This window comes from Quercus suber, unplaced genomic scaffold, assembly GCF_002906115.3.
Source record: "Quercus suber isolate HL8 unplaced genomic scaffold, Cork oak 2.0 scaffold_164, whole genome shotgun sequence".
Taxonomy (NCBI): domain Eukaryota; kingdom Viridiplantae; phylum Streptophyta; class Magnoliopsida; order Fagales; family Fagaceae; genus Quercus; species Quercus suber.
In genome coordinates, this window is record NW_027069625.1 from 663,325 (window position 1) to 685,159 (window position 21,835).

The 21,835-nt window shown below is 33.6% G+C and overlaps 2 protein-coding genes across 7 annotated transcripts; both read left to right on the forward strand.

The window, feature by feature from the left end:
* Positions 1-60: 60 nt before the first annotated feature.
* On the forward strand, positions 61-14,401 carry LOC112032176 (putative hydrolase C777.06c). 6 transcript variants are annotated; one of them, XR_010630600.1, is made up of 11 exons: positions 61-538; positions 2,092-2,227; positions 3,614-3,741; positions 5,794-5,941; positions 6,032-6,137; positions 7,720-7,778; positions 10,674-10,709; positions 10,829-10,938; positions 11,204-11,265; positions 11,341-11,428; positions 13,928-14,401. XR_010630600.1 is itself a non-coding variant. In XM_024064938.2 (10 exons), the coding sequence occupies exons 1-9, from the start codon at positions 240-242 to the stop codon at positions 11,259-11,261; spliced, it is 1,080 nt and encodes a 359-aa protein (XP_023920706.1). In that variant the 5' UTR covers positions 61-239; the 3' UTR covers positions 11,262-11,265; positions 14,039-14,401. The 6 variants fall into 6 exon arrangements, 2 of the variants coding, with proteins under 2 accessions (XP_023920706.1, XP_023920705.1); XR_010630601.1 differs by having other exon boundaries at positions 14,039-14,401; XR_002885058.2 differs by having other exon boundaries at positions 11,362-11,428.
* A 3,788-nt stretch (positions 14,402-18,189) lies between these two features.
* Positions 18,190-21,500, forward strand: LOC112023305 (uncharacterized). The gene is made up of 3 exons (XM_024055926.2): positions 18,190-18,669; positions 19,432-19,497; positions 20,839-21,500. The coding sequence occupies exons 1-3, from the start codon at positions 18,496-18,498 to the stop codon at positions 21,334-21,336; spliced, it is 738 nt and encodes a 245-aa protein (XP_023911694.2). The 5' UTR covers positions 18,190-18,495; the 3' UTR covers positions 21,337-21,500.
* Positions 21,501-21,835: the final 335 nt, after the last annotated feature.

Here is a 21,835-nt window from a genome sequence, read left to right on the forward strand (position 1 = left end):
TAAATAATTTTGAACAAGTATATTACTCAAAGTGTAGTTTTTTAAAAAAAAAAACATATATTTTCAATTTTCTTTTAAAGTTTACTGATAAGGAAAAACAAAAATCAAGTTTATTGAATAAAATTTAGAAAACTTTTCAAATAAGGAAATGAATCAAAAAAGAAAAAGAAAAAAAGCTGTTGTAAATAAAGTCCAACCGCCAAAACAGTTACCTTACGCGGGCGAGATTCCAAATATAAATGCGAAGAGTCTTTTTAGTCACGTCGTTTCCTTGCCTCTACACTACGCGATTGCTCTTCCATTCTCAGAAACTTCCACCAAATATTCTCTCTCTCTCTCTCTCTCTCTTCTGGACAAAAATGGCGAACCCTAATCTGACCGAGAACGGTGTCCTCGACTCGTCGGCGCTGATCTTTTTGGGGACCGGGTGTTCCAGCGCCGTCCCCAACGCGCGGTGCCTCATCCAGCCCTCCGATCCTCCTTGCGAGGTCTGCTATCAGTCATTGTCCGTACCGCCCGATCGTAACCCTAATTACAGGTACTGCTACTACTTTGAAGTCGTACTTTCTCTTTGATTTGTTCCTAATTGTTGTAACTTAGATCTGGCATTGTGTATTCCAGGCTTGTTTTGTTTGGTAGCTTGTTAGTGTTTACTCGAGTTCAATGCTATTGTTTTGTTTTAGTGGTTGAATCCAGTGGTTGGTTGATCTTCCTTGTTAGAGCTCAAGTTTTTGAATTTTTTGATTTTTTTTTTTTTTTAATTTTTATGACGTACTGAACGTTTCTAAAAAAGAGCCATTTGGAAAATATACAGGAAACTGACCCACCTGTCTTAACCAATTGCCGAGTAATCCAGAGGGTTATTTTTGTCCGTTATGCTATTTTTGTAAACATATTCGTTATGTAGCTAAAAATGAAACATATTAGTTATGTGGAGAAATTGAGTTCTACTGGGAACTTAAAAAAAAAAAAAAAATTTCTTCTTTGGTGTGTTTGGATGGCAGGATTTGGGCACAAGGATTTATATTTGGGTGGTTAAAATTCAAATACCTTGTTTGGATAGTTTACCAAAGGGTCAAAAGATTTAGATTTTGACAAATCTACCAAGGATTTTAATAGAATTTGAAATAACATCAAAACCCATAGAATTTTTTAGAAATTCATATGACATACTTAAATATTTATGGATTTGGAATCAAGGCATTTCAAATACATCACTTTCAAATTCAAATCCAAGTTCAAGTATCCAAATGCAACCCTCAGGTTTTTCTCTATTGAACTTGAGTCTCTAAGGCTCGAGTGACTCTTCCAAATGACGCCATGTTACTAATATGTTTTGTTTTTGGCCACATAACAAATATGTTTGCAAAAATAGCATAATGGGCTAAAAAGGCCAGTCCAGGGGCATTCACCATTGATGGGCTAAGCAAAGCTTCTGTTATTTGGAATTGTAGAGAACTGAAACTTCCAATTATCTAGAATACAAATTGAGTTAGTTTGGGTAATTTATTTGTTCTTAGGAATAGCAAAAGGGTGGTAAAGTGATAGGACTCAAAACATGTAAAAGGATTTAATGAATCTGCTTCGGGTGCAGAGGGTTGCAAGACGAAATGGTTTGTGGTAATGGAGAGTTTACGGGGGTAGTCAACTTCCAAGAGACAAAGATTGGGGATAATGAAGAGAACCTGGAAACTGGAAAGATAGTTGGCCAATCGACATAAACTTTCATAATGAAGAATAAGTAAATTCGTGCCTAGTATTTTACTAAACTACATTGAGAAAGAAAAGTTAAAGACTGGTTCTTCAACCAACTAACAACTTATGCAAGTACTTGTAACAAACAACTAACTTTCTTTTCTAGCCTTGCACTAGTTTGTTGATCCTAGCCTTATGTTTTGTCCTTCCACACGTGTATAGTTATGCTGTTGGGGCTGCTGTAGATGAATCTTAGGGTGGGTTGCAGCTTTGGGCTTATTACAAAGGACATGAGTTGATTGTGTGACTTTGATAATAGGTATTCTTTTGATATGGTTTCTGTCCATGACTTGTGTAGCAATGTGTTGGATTATTTCTAATAATGTGGATTTACAGGTGCAATACATCCCTTTTGATTGATTATTTCCGTAGCGATGGTAATCACAGCTATATATTGATTGATGTTGGGAAGACATTTCGGGAGCAAGTACTCCGGTGGTTTACTATCCATAAGATTCCTAGAGTGGATTCCGTTAGTATTCTTTATCCACATTTTTCTCATGTTTATGATAATTACTATGATTTGCAGAACATGTATTCTATTAAAATATGACATTTTTGGCCTGTCGTAAGGACACTATATTAAAGCATGAACCTCCATTCACCCATTGCATGCATACAATTAATCTTTATAATCATATATTTTTTTAATATGTAATTTCCCAATTCCCAGCCACCCCCCTCCCCAGCTCCTGCATGCACATGAGGGTAAAGCAGGTCATGAATATAATTGACTCAATCACGGTGATCTTTATGCCAAATGTTGAGGTTTATTGCTTGATTTTGAACTTTAGTGGGAAATTTTCTATTGTCCTGTAACTTTAGGAAGAGGGGGGGGGGGGGATTTACTCAAATTTTTTCAACTGTTTTCCTTTGTAATTGTTTAGGGGACTTCGTTGTGTACTCCCTATATTTCACCTATTATCATTATTACTTATCGGTAAATTATGGCAGTCTTGGACAGTGTGTGTGATAATGGGAGTGTTGGAAGACCTTGTTGATTTACAACCACTTCCCTCTCTCGCTTACACTCTAGTAATAAATAGGCTTATTGAAGCTCTTAGTTTCCCTGCACACCCAAACATCTATGGCCCATTTTGTTGATCTTTCATTGACATTTATGTCCTTTTTGTTTTGCTTTCAATTCTTTGTGTGTGATTAATTAGATGGATGATCATCATTGGCAATTTGGCATGATATTTTTGAGTTTGTACCTTGGCTATGATGTTGACATTTAGAACGGAAATTTGTTGATTTGTGATTTCTAAATCCATTTCAGTACATTATTGTTAATCGAACTTATAAAACACTTTTTCCCTCCGAACATATGTTTGGAACTTCTTTCTAATATTAATTCACTCACACTTTGTGGTGTCACTTACACATACAGTGAAAGTTAGTCTGATTAACAGATGAAACAAATTTGTCAAGCATCACTTTAAGAACAATAATTCTTGAGCAATAGAATAGGTTGCAGATCTACTTTATAAAAAAATAAAAAAATAAAAACAAACAAACAAACAAAGAATAGGTTGCATCTCTAAAACTCTTTGATTGAAATGCAAGATTGGGCCACTAGAGATGTTATAACATGCTTTGCATTAGAGTTTCTATGCTGTAATCTGCTCTTTTAGGCTGCTGTTTATTTTATTGTGGATAAAATGTTGAATGAAATGAGCTGTGGACGTTGATGAATCTTAATTACTCTTAAATTGAAGAGCAATCCATTTATTGTTATTGCGGATTTGCATCTATTTTGCATGCTTGCTGGTAATATTTTGAAAAATCTGAATTTTATTGATAACTGAAACCCTGCCCTTATCAGGAGTATTACAACTTACTTTTGGTTGAACTGCAGATTGTTTTGACTCATGAACATGCTGATGCAGTTCTTGGTCTGGATGATATTCGTATTGTGCAACCATATAGTCCTACAAATGACATTGATCCCACTCCCATATACCTATCTCAGCATGCAATGGAGAGGTACTTATATCTATTTTTTTTCTTCTTTGTTTTTCCGTCTTTAATTTTTGTATAAATTATGATAGGGTGCTGATTATTCAAGTTTGATTTGGTTCTACCCAGTTTTGCCTGTATCAATGGGATTACTTTTAGATCTAAACCTCTCAAATTAATCTATGGATTTTGGAGTTTAGACATTTTTCAAATTTTAGTTGGATTGTAGTAGTTGAAAGGAAAATTATATTAAAGGAACAAACAGAAAAAGGTGCCAATCTTTTTGTAGAAAAGAATTGTTTTAATTCATAGTTTATCTCATTATATCTTTTTTGCTTTTGTGAGAAGGGGGAGATTTGTATAATATTTTTACATCAACTTTATCAATAGCTTTCAAATTGAACTTTATATATTTAGGATGTGATTATACATGCAGTAGTTGTACTTGTACCATGTGATGCATTGATGTTGTATTTCTGTCTTGGTTTTATAAAGTTGGGGTTGAAAGTAGTTCAAGAGATCAGGTTTGAAGTTACTGAATGTCGTAGTTGATAATTGCAATCAACTTTTTGCCAGGTTTGGAAATGCAGTGCCCTATATTTTGTACTTTAGTCAAGATATGAAATTCTATGGCTTATTTAGTTTGTAATTTGATAATTTTGATTAATAAGTGCTTTTATCACATGTATGGTTTATCTACCATGTCAAGGTTCTGCCATTCAGAATGTGGTCACAACTCTTTTTGGGTTATTAATATGAGGGTAACCATATAATTCTTAGTATTTATTAGCTTTTATGTCTGTTATATTACCCCCTTTAAGAGAGACTTGGCCTCCTTAACAAGCCTTTGAAATATTTGATAAATTAGAAAATGAGACTTGAAAACAATACATACCTGCCTTCAATATTTGGGCAGTCCTGGTGTTGTAGTCCCCTTATTTGTATCCATTCTCATTATGTTCTTTCTTTGGAGGCCATATCCCTTAATGGAAGTGTTGGGCATGCCCTTTTCATTGAGGAGACCTTTTGCAAGTGGAGAGAACTTTGTTATTTTCTAATTCTCAGCCAGTGAAGGATTTATATGGTACCTTGGTAGGATCCTACTTTTGGAGCCTTCATAATTCTCTTTCACGCATCTGCTTTGCGTCTGAAAGTGACTTCTTTAAGAAAAAATTTTGAAGCATTAATCATTCTTTTTTTTGGACTCTTTGTTTTACATTTGAGAAAGTGACTTCTTTAACAGCATGCATTGCCTCTTAAGGCAATGGAGATGTGTGAGTTTGATGAATGAGTTTTGTCTTTACATAAAATTGCTTGTCCATTTTAATAAATTATAAGGGGGTTGATTGCCTTCCTTTGTATGAACAACTCTCATGCACTTAGGAGGCACCAAGACACTATTTACTGCAGGAATATTGTAACATGTATCATGATCATGATCAACTTGGTCCACTTGGGTTCTCAAATCTCAATGACCTAGCGCTTCATGCTTATTATATTTTAGCGCCATAGGAAACATATTTTTGAATCTCTGATTCAATTCTATATAGTAGCAATACGATAGGTTAAACAAGTTTGTTCTACGGTCTGTAAGGCTTGAACAGATTTTCCCCCTCCATTTCAGATGCCAAGGTAGACTTGTGTTATAATATCCTCATCAATGAGAATTTTGCTCTTGTGAACATACATGTTAAATTTAGAATCAATTGAATGCTTATATACAATTTATTTTTCTATATATTTTTACATATTACACCTGGGATCTTTTTTTTTTTTTTTTTTTTTTTTTTTTTTTTGAGAAGATTTTACACCTGTGATCTATCATAGTTAAGTTGCTTACAGGCCCAGACTACCGGGTTACTAACTCAACTAAGATGGAAAAACACGGTGGAACTTGGCTGGTTTCTGAATTACTTGAGCCTCACACTTATGTGCACTACATTTCCTAACAGAGAATTTATAATCAGGAAATCACTTGATGTAAAATGGTTTAGATACTAATATAATTTTCTGTTTAACTTTTCATGCTTCAAATTTGTACCATTACTTGACATATGTGTGTTATACCCTTTGAAACAGTCTTGCAGTGAAATTTCCTTACTTGATTCCAAAGAAACTAAAAGAAGGTCAAGAATTGAGACGGGTAGCACAGCTTGACTGGAAGATAATTGAGGACGACTTTGAGAAACCATTTGTTGCATCAAGCCTAAAATTTGTTCCTTTGCCAGTTAGTAGCTCCATATCTTTCTTAATCATTATATTTATACCGTATTTTGTGTGTCTTATTAGTATCTTAATGCTTATATTCTAATTATAGGTTATGCACGGAGAAGATTACATCTGTTTGGGCTTTCTCTTTGGTGAAAAGTCTAGAGTAGCTTATATATCTGATGTTTCACGCTTTCCTGCAAGCACAGAGTATGGTAAGTGTTGGATTATATGGAAGGAAAGAAATCTGAGGTTTTTTGAGGTACAGAGAGATAGGATGATTGGATCTTTATTTTATTGGATGTCATTAGTTGGGTGTAGACCTTCCAACCTGTGTGATTTTCTGGATGCTTTGTAATTTTTCCATGGAGCTTTTAGGTATATGGTATTTATACTTGTTCTTGTTGAATCTGTTTCTTTTTCTTTGTTTCTTTTTTTCTTCATATAATTCCTTTTACTTATCAAAAAAGTAGTTTTATCAACTAAGGTTTCCTCTTTTGAGCCATACATTGTCAATGTATTTGGAATACTTTATCTAACAATAATCTGTGGACACGTTTGTAGCAACTCCTGCTTTTGACTTGTTAGAATGACTTGCATATCTGTAGGTAGCTATTGCATATGACAATCCAAAACTTTTTCATAGTGAAATGATGTTGATTAAGCACACTATTGACATTTTCTTGTGAAGGAAAATTGGAAGAAAAATGGGGGTGCATATGGGAGATAGTTCGGTCACTTTGAGAATGGTTATCCAACTAAATACATCATTATAGAAAAATTTAAGCCACATCAACCATTTTTGTCATGAAAGTGTCACCTTGATTAATGCTAGACCAACATTGAAATCACTTCTTCAGGGACATGGTTGCAACTTTTTGAGTTTCTAGGACCAAATTGGACCAACCTTAAACTTTAGGGACCAAAGGTTTAATCTAGAATTCTCACAGACAAATTTTGGTGGCTTATTGACATTAGAGGTGTTGTGTCATTCTAGACAAACATTTCTTTTAACATGATTCATTTTAATCTATGGTCCAATTGGCCTAGTAGTATTCTGCCTTCGTTTGTGGGGTTAGGTCCGGGAATTGATTCTCCTTGACCTTCACTTAGCAAAAACACATGGCTTATTGTTATCAATGGTTTATGTTTCTTCTCTGGCTTAAGGCAAATATTATGCTAGCTTTCTGTACCTTTTTAGCTTTAAATTATTTGAGTCTTTTTGTTTTGTATGAGTTATAGTTGTTATGGATTACTTGATCACTAATTAAATAAATAAATGCAAGGATGTCCAAAACACCCTTCATGATCTCCAAGAATTAGCATAGAAAATGGGTAACTTTCTTTTCACATGCAGAAGATGGTGACTGTTGACCTATAAGTATTGCTTTTTGTTCTGCACATAGTAAATGTAAAATTTAGCGGTTTATGATTCATGTCAATGGCTGATTTTGTGTCCTTGGTTCAAAGATTACAAGTTATTGCATCTGTCTCTTTTAACTTTTCTTGCAAAAGGAAATAATGTATTCTAATTCAAACATTACATCATTAGTGCTGCTAGAATTTGGAAATCTTTCTAACCTTTTTCCAGGATCTGCACGTATTAATTTAAACTTAAGAGTAATGATCATATTTTTTGTTTTGTACCACTTGTGTCTATATACTAGAAGTTTTGTATTTATCTAAATATATTATTCTTTAAGTTTTGTGACATTTATTAGGCACTAGTGTAAAAAGAATTATCATTTGTGATAATGTGTCCTCTAATCTATGTAAGCTTGATCTTTGGTTTTGTAGTTATTTCGAAAAGTGGGGCTGGACAGTTGGATCTTCTTATATTGGATACGCTATATAAGGTTAGTCAAATCTTTTTCAAATACTCATAATGGGTAGAGGAACAACTAAACACATCATTAACGTTGAATTGGAGGATATGCATGAGGTGTAATTGAAAGATATGCACAATGGAAATCCGGTCACTTAAATAGAAAATTTTTAAGGAAAATGTTTGTGGGCATTTTTTTTTCTTTTCATCTGTGGTTAAAGATCAGCTGGAACTCCTTCCCTTATAAGAGTATGGTGGAGGGTGAGGTCATGGGTTCAAGACCCACCATGAGTATGTAACCTACCAATAAAAAAAAGGTTTACACTTGTACTCCCCCCCACCTCTCCTTGGGACCAGTCACGGCCTTCCACCTTTCACTAGTCTTTGTGTGTGTTATATTCGATGTAATTTCCCCTTTTGGGAAGATGATGGAGAATGTGTGGGTGGGAAAGCAAGAAAATAAGAAAACAAAAGAAAACCCTAAGTTTTACCACTTAAGGGTGCTTGGAATCACAACCCGAAAATATTTTTATTCAAAATGCTCTACTCAAAACATTTGTGGAGTGCCCTTTTAATAAGCTCCAAAGATTACTATCAGACATCAATACATTGTAAATCACTCAATAGCAATAAAAGTTAAGTGTTCAAATTTTGAAAATATCAACTGGTAAAATGATAATCAATCAAAAACAACAAAGTCTGAAATAAAGGGGTACTAAATGGCGTCCCCAATATGGAAACTATGGAAAAAATCCTTGCATCCATGCTGTGTGTTTGCACTAGCTCCCCTGGGGTGGGAGAAACTCAACCCTGTTGAGTGAAGTCCTAGGTGTTCTTGTAGCAAGTCAATCAATAGGAAATGAATCCCCATAAGGTTGCCAGGTGAGTGCAACGTCACCTCCGTCTCTCGTAAACTCGCGTGATAGATGGGTGATATCATGCCATTTTGGTAGTGCCCAAATGAATCTGGATCAAGCTGCTGTAGTTCATCTCTACTAATCCAAGTGCAGAACTTTGGTCATCCCTTCCAACGAACCAAAAAGCCCTGAATAGTTCCATCCCTAGTGAAAACAAATTACTCATCCAAAATAGTAGCAATAGATTCTTTATGTGCCCTGATTACAAGTTGATGCAGAGTGTGTGGGAGGGAAAGCAAAAAATAAATAAATAAATAAAAAGAAAGTCCTAGGCTTCATACCTAAGAGTGCATGGAATCACCACTAAGCAATAAACAATTCTAACCATAAAATATTTTCATTCAAATTGCACTACTCAAAAGGTTTGTGGAGTCCCCTTCTAATAGGCTCCAAAGATTACAATTAGACATCAGTACATCATAAATCACTCAATCACAATAAAAGCAAATATTCAAAATTTTGAAAATGTCAACTAGTAAAATGAGAAATTATCAGAAGCAATAAAGTCTGGAATAAAGGGGTAGAAAATGGTATCCCCAATATGGCAACTATGGGAAAAAAAATCCTTGCATCCTTGCTCTGTGTCCACACCAGAAGAGCATTGTCCCCTTAAAAGTAGGTTTTTAGTTTTCATCCCCATTGTTAGTTTTATGTTTGTGATTTGTTCTTTTGTCAACTGAAGTTGATGAATAACTCTTTTGCTTTTACCATTTATGGCTGTTCTTGATGCATTTGCAATTACATACAAACAATGTAATGCACAGCTTTATATGCATCTGCTATACCCAGTACACGGCTATAACATAAATGCATCTGCTGGAATTATTACACATCTATGATGCAGCATAAATGCTATCTTCAAGTAGTGCAGTGTGACAACACTCAATGCTTGATTGTTGATGCTACAGTGCACATCTTCAACCAATTGATTTACTCCGCCTGGTGGTCTTGACCATTAATTCACCTTGTCAATACTTTTTGTGCAATCTATTAATTATTATGACATCTTTTTATTGAGATTACATGAAGAATTTCTAACTTATTGTGAGTGGACCCCACACTCCACTCACTTAGGAGTTAACCCAACAAGTGTGTAACCCACCCCTATGTGAGTGGGGTGTTATATATCCCCATCATACAAATACCACCTCATTGCTGTTGTCTTCATTTCTTACAAAGTAAATGCCTAACTTAAGAGAGGCATATTCAACATTGTTGCTGTTTCTATTTGTTACCTTATGCATATGACTTGCCAAGAAATTTAAATGTATGTTGTCGAGGTTCATAAAATCAAAGACACTGATATCTATGTTTGATATCAATTTCTAAAGATTAAGTTTATTTATAAAATCAGAAAATGGTCAAGAGATTATAGTGAACAAGTCACAGCAGAATTATGTGTTGCACAACAATCATGTGATGTGGGTAGTCAAAGCATGTCAGTATGCATGTAGAGAACATATCCAATGGAGTATGTTCACAGATAGATTGCAAGACAGAAAACATAATGATAAGGTAAGTTACGTATAAACAAAACGCAGTTCTACCTGCACATATTTTCTATTAGTTTATGTTTATATGGTAACTTTTTTGTTTTTGATAAGTATGTTTATACAGAATAACTTGACTATAATCACCGTTTTGCATAACAAAATTGTAGTTTGTTTAAAAAGAATTCCTTTCACCAGTTTTTTTTTTTGGGGGGGGGGGGGGGGGGGGGGGTGGTGGGGTGGGGGGGAGGGGAGGGGGTAGATGGGGGTAAAAATGGTAAGAGTTGATTAATTTAACATGTATCTTAATATCTCAATATGTCTCTTGATATTTCCATTGACATATAGTTGGCATTGATAAATTGCAAGATAGACAATGACATTATCTGTTGGCAAGAAATGTGATTTTGGAAACTCTGGCCCCATAATCATCTATAATACTAAAAGCGACTTCCTCCAATCTTTTCATTTAATAATTAGTCTTATTTATATTTTGCTTTGCCTTTCTTCTTATTGCAGGAAGGATCCCATAATGTCCACTTTTGCCTCCCACAGGTCTGTTTACATTTTCACAAATAAAATTTTTATCTGACTTCCCTAAAGGACATATTCTTTTTTGATTTTTTCCACCTTAAGTACATAATCTGCTAATGTCACATTAACTAATTTTGCAGACCCTTGAAGCTTTGAAGAGGATATGCCCTAAGCGAGCCCTGTTAATTGGAATGACTCATGAGTTTGATCATCACAAGGACAATGAATTTCTAATGGAATGGTCTATAAGGTACAAAATTCTCTCTTTTTTAGAAGTGAATCACAATGTAACTGGTCCAAATGCTTTTAAGTAACAGCCTGACATGGCTGTTAACCTTTAATGTGTATTTAATATAGTTTACCAGTTTCTTGTTTCACTATGGAGCTGGACCTAGAAAGTTGAAAGACCCCATGGAATTGGGGTATTAAGATTTTATTCTGCACTCTATCTGTAGATGCTGGAAATATTATAAAGTAAGACACTCATATTCAGTTTTTCCATTTAATGTGTTTAGGGAAGGAATCTCTGTGCAGCTTGCGCATGATGGTTTGAGAATACCCATATACCTATGATAAGGTGAGGAAATGCCCTTAAAACTAAAATTTCTCTTCTTCTTATTTTATTATACTATGATCATAATTATTTAGTTAGAAATTTTTTATGATACATGAGTTGAATGATGCGGCTTCTGAGTTCCTGGCTGCCTGAACAAGCTTTTAACAACATCAACCCCTACAAAGTTAGTCTTTCATTGCCTTATTGGATTTCAGTTTACTAGTCAAATTAGGAGTCCTAATACTCTTTTTTCTTTTCCTTTTTCTTTTTTCTTTTTTTCTCTTTTGGTAATTAATGGAAATTTATTCAAATCATAAAAAAATAGAATGACTTCATACGGTTGACATCCAATCCAATAACGTTTTAAAAAAGAAAAGTTTTAGGTTTGCTACTTTTCAAAATCCATAAAGCTTTGGTTGTTTCTCTCCCGCCAAATGCACTACATTAAACAATGAGGGACTGCCTTTTAGATAACACCATTACGATGACAACCAAAGTTTCCTCTCTGAAATGCTAGGAGCCCTAATTCTATTTGTGCTCAATGTACTTGAAGAATATATGGAGTCTATTAATAGAAAGGTTGAGTGTTGAATGTTGAGGCATGTTGGTCTTAGAGTGCTCATTTTCTCCTTTTCCCTTCCCTTTTCTATTGTATTTGATATTCTGTCACTATTTATGTGTATTGTTCATGTGCACTGCTCACAGCTTGTGGGTATATTCAATTTCAGTTTCTTCTCATCTCTTTTGCAACCCACCAAATCAAAATTTTTTTATGCCCTACTAAACCCTAGACATTCTTGAAACTTATCCCTTCTTTCTAAGGTTCCAAACTCTAAATCCACAAATTCTCCTAACCCTAGATCTACTATACTACAAGCACGCATTAATTGATTTTTAAAATCTATCCTACGTCACACATATAACACATGTAAAATGTAACACCTCATTCTAGTTATGTATCATTAGAAAATTGGTCTAACTACTCTCTGCCTTGGTCTTGGTTTCTATTTTGTCTGTCTTGTTGATTTTAGCAATGGAAACCTCAAAGTTTAAGAACTATTGTATTCTCCACCTTTCATCACATGTCTTTACATAGATGGAGGCATCGTCATCAAATTGCAATCCAGACTGGAATAAAATTGTTCATACATTAGAATCAGGATAGAGTCTCATGTTGGATCACGTAGGATTGCGAACCATTGTCGATTCTGGATGATTCTACCACAGGCACAAATCAAACCTCTTTCAGCCAAAATAACAAAATCCTTTATCCACACTATGCTTCTCGACATAGCTAACAAATCCATTCACACATACCAACTTCAATTTTCAGGAAAAAAAAGAAAAATTATAAGCCTGGAGAGAGAGAGAGAGAGGCCTAAATGGTGATGGTAGTATGGACAGACGGCCTCTTGCATGTCGATGGTCTTGACAAAGATGCACTTATCAGAGGGAGCGTTGATCACTGATAGCTTTTTGCCACTGACTGAAGGATGCCTTTTGTAGCTTCAGCTTTATGCCTTTCACTCCTCTGCTTTTCTTTTCTTTTTTCCCCTTTTTTCTCCACTTCTTTCTGAATTGCTCTGTGCTTTCTTTGCACTTGGTCTTGGAGGATGGCTTGAAATTAGGAGCCAGATGTGTGATAGACTTTATGAGTGATGATGGTTTTATTTAGTAGTAGCTTGTAGTGGAAGCCGAGTATGTCAATATATAGATGTCATGAGACAAAAGGAGTTGATTTTTTTTTTTTTCTTAAAACTGTATAAACTATATAGAACTTGACTAATAATAATAGTTGATGCCAGATCATGTCTTGATGTAAATGATGGTTTAATTTATGCCTTGGGTTGAGATTTAAATATATATTGTAAATTATCAATATATAATACATATCTATATCTGGTTAATAGATTGATTATAAAATATATATATATATATATACTTGCCTTTATATATCATTTATGTCAAAATTCCCCCTTTTTTTTCCTAATGATTCTTTAAAATATATTGTAAATTATGATTACTAGTATTTATTTATTTTGAAAAGAAAGTAGAATCCTAAGATCCTTGATCTGATTCTATGACCTAATTTATGGGACCCTCTCACCAATCCTATGTAGGACCTCAATCCTGACAACTTTGGATGGAGGAGAGCACACATGAGTTTTTTTTTTTTTTTTTTCGTTATGATTAAAATGCCTAAGAGAGGCGACATGTTTTACAAGTGACTTTTTCTCCTTCCTCTTTGATTCCATTATTTCAGATCTACAACCAAGCTCACCACCATCCCCACTGCAAATCCGCAACCACATGGTCAATCATGCTCCATGGAGACCTTAAAGAAACACACAAATCTTAATCTTATCCTAATAGATAGGACCCATGTACCTCATTGCATTAAGGACCTTGCGTGTGCACAGTTTAGCTTGGTTCTTTGTACATAATTAAATTTAACCACTGCACAGAGCACACACAAACACAACTTGATTTGATGACTGGTGTAATATTAACACCAGTCACTAGTATAAAATTTATTTGGACTGCACCAAATGTCTTTGAAACTAGTGCACAAGTTGGTAGTTCTCTTGTTTTGAAATTGTTTCATCTATAATTTCTACTAGCACTGGGTGGAAGAAGAAAAGCCAAAATTTAATGAATATCTTTTCTACTTTTGTGTATGTAGGTTAATGCATGAACCTTGAATTAAGATCAGATATATACTTACAGTTTCCAGCCCAAATTGATTGGAGGAAACTAAGGGAATAATGTTTGAGTCATCTATATGTATTTTCAGCAGCAAGGTCCGAAGAATTAAAACAATTATACGGAGGGTAGTGCAGAAATTGATTTTTGATTCACATGCTAGAGGCAGAAGATTATGCTTTCAGAACTGGTATTAGGAAGTGTATTTCCAAGCAATTAATCTGTCATGCATTTATCAAATGAGAAAAGTGTTAAGATGTAAAAGAGAAGTGAATATCTACATTCAGTAAACCAAGAACTCTGAGTTATGTTATGTCACAGGATGACAATAATGTTGGACAATGAATATTCCACCGGACATCTTTTAATTTCGATTAATATGTCAGGTACAAGTCGATGGCTTGAACGAGTACTTGTTTGATAGCTAATGTTTTATGAACTTCTAGTTGGAAGCCTTGGTGTATAGCTCATTTTGGGTTCTATGCTCATGACGGGTTGTAAAAAAGACTTTTTATTTCCGAAGGTTGCTAAGCTTGCTATTGCGTCAGTACCAATACAAGCCTTTAGCAATTAGCTTGATGCACTTGATTTGCATTCCGGGGAAAGTTATGGGATGGGCTTGCTTATTATCCCACAAAAACTATGCTTTAGGCTTTAGCTGATGAAGGGATAAATAAACTATTAGCCTGCAACGGATGGTGGAAATATAATCAATTCTATGCAGTTGTTATGAGAAATACTATGTTTGCAACATTTTTATAGTACTTTCATGACAAATTCTAAGTAGCAAGTTGTTAGTTGTTACTAATGGGCAAAAAAGTAATTTTAGTGATGAGTTTAAATTAGAACCAATAACAACTTACTACCTAAAATTTGTTGTAAAAGTGCTGTGAAAATATTACAGACATAGCGCTTCTCAATTTATATGGAGGACTGTTAAGGAAAGTTCCTTGCCATGTACAATCATGACAGTATTTTCATATTTTCACAATGGTCGGGCAAATTAGCCACACATAAATGTTTCCAACGTGAAGTCTAATAGAACAACTATTTTTTGTTAAGGTAACATGTGGTGATTGGTATATGGTAGAAATAGTATTAAAGATACTCTCATATGAAGATGATATTCTACTAATCAAAACTTGTCATATCTGTAAGTTTTGAAAAAGTTTGTTCTTAACATTGCTGTTTTGGTATATATTACCATTGAGAAGGAAAAAAAAAAATTGTTTTTCTTTTTCTTTTTTTGGAGTAGTCTATTAGAATTATGTATATAAAAATTAGGGGTGAGCAAAAAACAAATAAACCAAAAAAACTGGCCAAAACCAATCGAACTGAGTCCAATTTTTTGGTTCAGTTTCGGTACGGTTCAATTTTGGGTTAAATTTCTTGAAACCAAAATATTTCAGTTTCGGTTTTGGTTCTGGATTTTTTCATCCCAAAACCAACCGAATCAACCAATATATAGATGTTTATGTAAGTTTAAAACATAATAGTGTGAGTAGCTTAGTGGAATGACACGCGTGTTTCGGCCACTTATTCATAGGTTTGAGCCTTGGCCCTACCCATTTTGAGGTTTTAAATTTTTTTTAAACCCTAGCATCTTATAAGTTATAAACTTATAACCCTAATAGTCTACAACTCTCATTCCAGCCTCCCTTCCCCCAATTTTCTCTCCTTATCACAAACACATAATGTAAGGACTCAAAAGTTTGGGGCCCAAACCCACTTAGAATAGTGGGGCCTATACCACCAAATTAGGCCCAAACAGATAGAATTTATAAAGAGAGTGGGGAAAACAAGTTTGTGTTCAAGTCCGAAGATTCAAGTAAGAAGGAATCAGTTAGAAGAGAAAATCAAGTAATATAAATGTTTTCCTCAGGCCAACCCAAGGACAAAATTCTTACACAAGGATATGCACTCTCCTCTTTCTCTTTTTCCCTACTGTTCTTCTTCTAATCTCTTTTTCTTGAATGTTTTCCTCGTTCCTTCATCTGGAAGTTCTCTTCCTTTATATGCTCCTATGCTTCCTACATCTTATCCCTCTATCTTCTAGGTTCTCCTTAGGACACTTGTCCCATTGAACTCGTATTAAAGGTGGTAAAAGGGGCTGCTTAGCTGTGAATCCACTGTTCAAACATCATTTCATCATCAATGCAGCTGATAAAGCTGTTGACAGTTATTTAATGCTGAGGTAGTAGGTAGGCTTCCACAGGAAACTTCTTTCAAATACCTTGACCTTCTCCTTGAATGCCACTTTCTTCACTCGGGCTTCCAGGAGATATTTCGTCCCTTCCTACCTTCTTCACAAGCAATCTCACTCCTCGGGTTTAAGGTGCTTTCACCTAATGAACGAATAATGGTCATAGCATTCCTAGTCTTCCTCGGTCCTCAGGTCCCCACACATACCTTGCATCTTTTTCTTTTTTTGATATCCACATACCTTGATCCTATTTTTCTTATTTCTTCCAGCATTGATTCTCTCCCTTGGTTTCTTGTTATGGGTATGTCTTCTTATTTTGTTTTAAAGAAACTCTATAGCTGCTACCTTTTGTTGTAGATGGTGGTTTAATCTTAGTTTGTGTTTTATGTTTTTTGCTGTGTTGCTCTGTATTTTGTGTTGAAAAAAAGGTCTATGTTGGTCTTGCTTTTCTTGTTAGTTGTTGTATTGCTATTGTGTTCCAATAATATCTCTGTTTGATGAATTTTTTTTTTTTTTAAATTGGTTTTGTTTCTCACATCCAAACACCGAAACCCGACTGAACGGAATTGAAACCGAATGCAATTGGTCGGTTCAGCTTCCCTTCCTTACAAATCAGTTTCGGTGCTCAAAAATTAAAACCGAAATCTTCAATTTGATGCAAAAATTACATTCAACACCAACCGAACTGAACCAATTACACCCCTAATGAAGATCAAACTCGTTTACATAATTTTGAAATATAACAAAGGAGAAATGAGACTAGTTATAATATTTCACACTATGCATTGGTCTTGTAACTTCATATTTTTATCATTAATTCATGGGTTAATTTGGGGTATTAATGAAAGGATAAAACACAAATATAATAATTACATTAGATGCAATACACTTAGTTCCCCAATTAAATTAAAATACCTAGTTGGCTAATAAAACAAAAACAACGTGTCTCGTATGAGATTGGGGCCTTTTATCATGACTTTAGCTTATTGCATACCTTGATCAACTATCGTCCGAATAGCATTTCATGTTGTAGTTTGGACCACAAGGGGTGTATCTCTAAATGTACTCTTGAAACCATAAGTACAAGTGGAGTTGTAATTGTTACAATGGTATCGTTGAAACTTGCTTGAACATTAACTATTTTTAATATTCTACGTAAGAGTACCAATACGTCTATTTCTACATAAACCTTTTAAAAAATAATTATATTCAATTTACCAAAATGTTTGAATTTAATGTACATCTCGTATTGTACCTAAATTTTATTCTTCATAAAAAAAATAGATAGATTTTTTAGGATAATTAATTAAGAATTTTTTGATTTTTGATTTGATGAAAAACGGGTTGGAATAAAACTGCAAATCCATGATGCGCACGTTTTACATGGAGTGACATTAGATAGGATTTATTCACATGTGTTCTTCTCAAGGAAAAAGAAGAAAAGAAAAAGGCACATGTGTTGAAATAATTACACGACAGTGTTTTGTTTAGAGATTTTTGTTTTATTTTGTTAATGACATCACTATGAATGGGTCTACGCTTTGAACTTTGAATTTTTTTTTTTTTTTTTTTCCCTTTAAGCAAAAGATTTAATTTAAAACTTCTAGGAATTTATGGTTTAATTTGAAATCATACATAAAATTTGAAATTTAAATTGAAACTGACCCAATAAAAATAGAAATGGTTAGCTTAATTAGATTAACTATGGCTTATATATAAATATAATAAATCAAATTGTGAAAACCTGAGAAGGCTGAGATAGCCTCATATAATTGTATCATTTCACACCGAGAACGAGGCATCGAATTTTCAAGTAAATTATTAATCAAGTTACCAAAAAAAAAAAAACAAAAACAAAAACAAAAACAAAAAAAAAAACAAAAACAAAGAAGAACACCGATAACTTGGATTTAGGGTGCCAATAATTTGGGAAAGAACTTCCAATCCCTGGGTTATACAAGTCCCCTTGTTCAATTTCTTATTATTTACTTTTATTTTTTCTCTATATATTAGCATCTAGAATCAGTCTTTTTCTTTTGCTAGTGAACATCCAGAACTAGTCAATGTAAAAGACTTGAGCATCTCTACTTCAAAGTCTTTCTTTTTTTATTTAAATTTTCCTTTTTCTCTGTTTCAAAAGCTGAAGTAGCCAAAGAAGACCTGGCAAGTCAGTCACCATGACCAATTGAATTTTTGTCTTTTCAATTATACCATTAAACAATTTTCTCATCAAAGGTTCGAGTATTCATTAGCTTTTCTTGCTCTCCTTGGTTCATTTAGGAGAGACAGAAGCTTCAAAGAAAATAAGCGAAGGAAGCTGAGACTGAAACTCAAGAGAGAAAAGAATGGCCTGCTTTGTGCCTTTTAACAATAGAAATTTGGATATATGCTTTTTCATCTTCAGGCCAACAGTAGTATTGGTTGATGAATTTATTGACGCCCTCAAACAATTCTCTTTATGCACTGAGACTCTTGGTTGTGTACAAAACTCTATCTTCAAGAGCATTCATGGAAATATGGTAAGAACTTTCATGTTTCACTTCATTTCAGATTAAATATACTTGCTTTGTAAAAATTGTGTTTTCAATTGCTTTACTGTATTTCAGTTTCCATTATACTGTTTTACATGAACAAAATTTGTTTCAATTGCTTTTTTTTTTTCCGAATTTGATTCTCACTAAAAGTGTTCCATAAAGTTTTTTAAACTATTATTTGTCTTTGGAATTTGGATTACAATATATATATATATATAACTTTCTTTACCTCCTTTTCTTATTCTAAATAAAGTTAATTGCAAAAGCAGTTTTATGTAAGTATAATCCCTTTTTTTAGCTTCCAACTTAAGTTTTGAATCAATGGATCAATCTTTTATTTGTTTATTTAGTATCATTATTACTACTAATTATTTAATCAGCTATGGTTACATTTGAGTAACACTTGGCCATCCTGTGATTGAGTAAATTGGTATTTAATATGTACCTTTTTTTTGGGATAGAAAATATGTACTAATTGTGTTTCTCCCTTCCTATCAAATCAAATTTTTTGATTGTCCTTTGAAGTTTAAACCAATCAACCAATCAGCCTGATTTCCAGGCACATATTTCGATGGTCCAATGAGACTAATATAAACATTGCCTTACACACTATTAGTGTATTTTTGGTCCTAGAAGTGTATTTGATTTTCTTTGATAATTCATTTATTTCATTTTCATTTGAATGGGAACAACCAAACAGTAACATAATTTTTTTTGGAGATCTTAATTGATTAATCTTTCGTTCAGATTATATGGTACGGAGCATGGCTGAAGAGATCTTGTGAAAACAAAGAATCATTAAGTACTAGCCTTGTAAGTTAAATAATATTTTCAATTTTTTTCCTTGTGTTTTATTTAAATAGCTTAGCTTTATTTTTATGTAGTTCACTTCTAGATACACTAAAATAATTCTTCTTAATTTTCTCCCAAAAAAAAAAAATCTCCTTAAGAAATTACATAGACCATATAAGTCAACAAAGTAAACCAAGGGGTATTACTTTAGGGTAATGACAAGATTGATGGGGGTAATGGGCCGCATAAGGTCCATCTACCACATGATTATTTGCTTTTTATTGCGTGATTAATGCTCAAGGAAATTTTAAATTTTTACTTATTCTTAGAATCTCCACTATTTAGTATTTATTACAACGAATCATTGACATGATAGTCATTTCATAAGTATAAGTACTTCTAGTTCTAAGGTGTGAGAGGGGCAAGGGTCAAGGTTCAAGTTTCTAAGTTTCTGAGAACTTCACATATGGGTTCGTTTGGATACAACTTATTGTTGCTGAAAACTGATTGTTACTCAAAACACTGTAGTAAAATAATTTTTAAATGTATAAATAATATCGTGGGACCTATTTTTAATATTTTTAATGCGTAAACAATATATAAACAGTACATAAACAGTGTACACACAGTTTACATACAGTATTTTTTTCTCCCAAAAGTCAATAAGTCTGGCTAAAAAAAAAAAAAAAAATGAAAACGCAATGCCACTTTAAGTGAAACAAAGTGCTATCCAAACCGGCACTACATACACTTAGATTAAGCTAGTCTAAAGCTAAAATTCAATCTCAGATAATAATAAAATCCCCTTTATTCACTTGATCTAATTTATAGTTTATAATCTTCATATTAAATATTAAAGATCTAAATATATATATATATATATAATATATTGTTTATTTAAAATTTTCAATGACATGACATTATATATGTTGTTAAATTTTGAAGAAAAAAAAATATTGATCCTAAAATGTACTCTCTTAATTCCTCTATTCTTAAATTCTTTTGATGCATGGAACCAAAGGAGGGGAGTTTTCCTAGATTACAACTGGCATGGTACTTCATACTAATAAATATAAGCTATCTAATACTACTTTTTGAGTTTATATCAGTAATTATGTAATAAATAAATTATATTTATTGGTGTAGAGAATCATGTCATCGCTTATTCTATGAATACTTAATAATTTTTTTTTTATAATTTTTTAATCAATAAGAGTGGGAATTCTCCAATGATTTTAACTCAGAAAAGATCATATAATGACTTCTTTTGTTAAGTATTTTGTCATAATTTGCATCCCTCATCAGATTCTCTTTAATTTTTTTGGCACTTCTCCTCTAATACCCTCTTCACTCTTGTCCTAGGTCTCAATGTTAACCAATATATCAAGCATGGCTATCTTAGATGAGCATAGCTTCTTTGATGCATATGCTGGAGAATCAAGAGATGGCTTCTCAGCCGTAAGGTTTTCCACAGGTGACACAATATCCATCAATGTAGCAGTGACCTCTGATGGTGGAGACCTAAATGACCTTTCTTATGCATGCTTAGAATTATTCAAATCTAGCTTTCTAAAGATGGAAGGTGTTGCTGCTGGAGTTTGCTTGAAATGCCAAAGTAGCCCAAGAGTGGCATCTCTTTATGTGTGGAAGTCTCTCCAATTTTGTTACTCATGGATTTTAAACTCGGATCATAGAAGTTCAATGCTGCCTTATCTTGATCGTCTTTCTCTCGAATTTAAGTATGACATCTTTAAGGTAGTCTATGTTAATGGTGACAATGTACAAAATTTTCAGTCTCTCTCTCCTGTTGAAATGTTAGAGAATGGAGGAGAAAGCAAAGAAGGGCAGATCATGAATTGAGTAATGCTCCCAAGGAATATGCATGTTAAGTTGTACCTCCTTTACTTTAGCATGCTTTATGCTGTGTAAATGAATCATTCTGGTTTTATAAAGTGAAGGAATTTATGGCGACCTTAATAACATATTACTCTGGTTTTTCATCAAGAAATTTATTCTTCTCTCAATGTTGTTTTAAAAATCACAAGAAATTGGTGATGAATATATTTCTCTAAGGGTTAATTATTATTTTGGACCCTATCATTTTCCCCGTATGTCAAAATGATTTCTAACTATTAAATATTAGCATTGATACACCATGTTGAATATGCTAGTATGGATGCGGAAGCGAAAGCATAAAGTATAAAACACAATAACACACGAGGGTTACGTAGTTCAGCCTAACGGCCTACATCCACAGAGAAAACCCTAAAGGGTTACATCAATAATATATTATAGTGTAGTACAAATCCTATGTTGCAATGAATCATAACATGTGTATATATAGTAGACTAAACCCTAG

Bases quoted from the DNA above. Each gene is read 5' to 3' on its own strand.
- LOC112032176 (XM_024064938.2), top strand. From the start codon at position 240: ATGCGAAGAGTCTTTTTAGTCACGTCGTTTCCTTGCCTCTACACTACG. The intron at 2,228-3,613 runs GTTAGTATTCTT...GTTGAACTGCAG, and splicing joins AGATTCCTAGAGTGGATTCC to ATTGTTTTGACTCATGAACA. The intron at 7,779-10,673 runs GTTAGTCAAATC...TTCTTATTGCAG, and splicing joins TATTGGATACGCTATATAAG to GAAGGATCCCATAATGTCCA.
- LOC112023305 (XM_024055926.2), top strand. From the start codon at position 18,496: ATGGCCTGCTTTGTGCCTTTTAACAATAGAAATTTGGATATATGCTTT. The intron at 18,670-19,431 runs GTAAGAACTTTC...TCTTTCGTTCAG, and splicing joins AGAGCATTCATGGAAATATG to ATTATATGGTACGGAGCATG. The intron at 19,498-20,838 runs GTAAGTTAAATA...CTCTTGTCCTAG, and splicing joins AATCATTAAGTACTAGCCTT to GTCTCAATGTTAACCAATAT.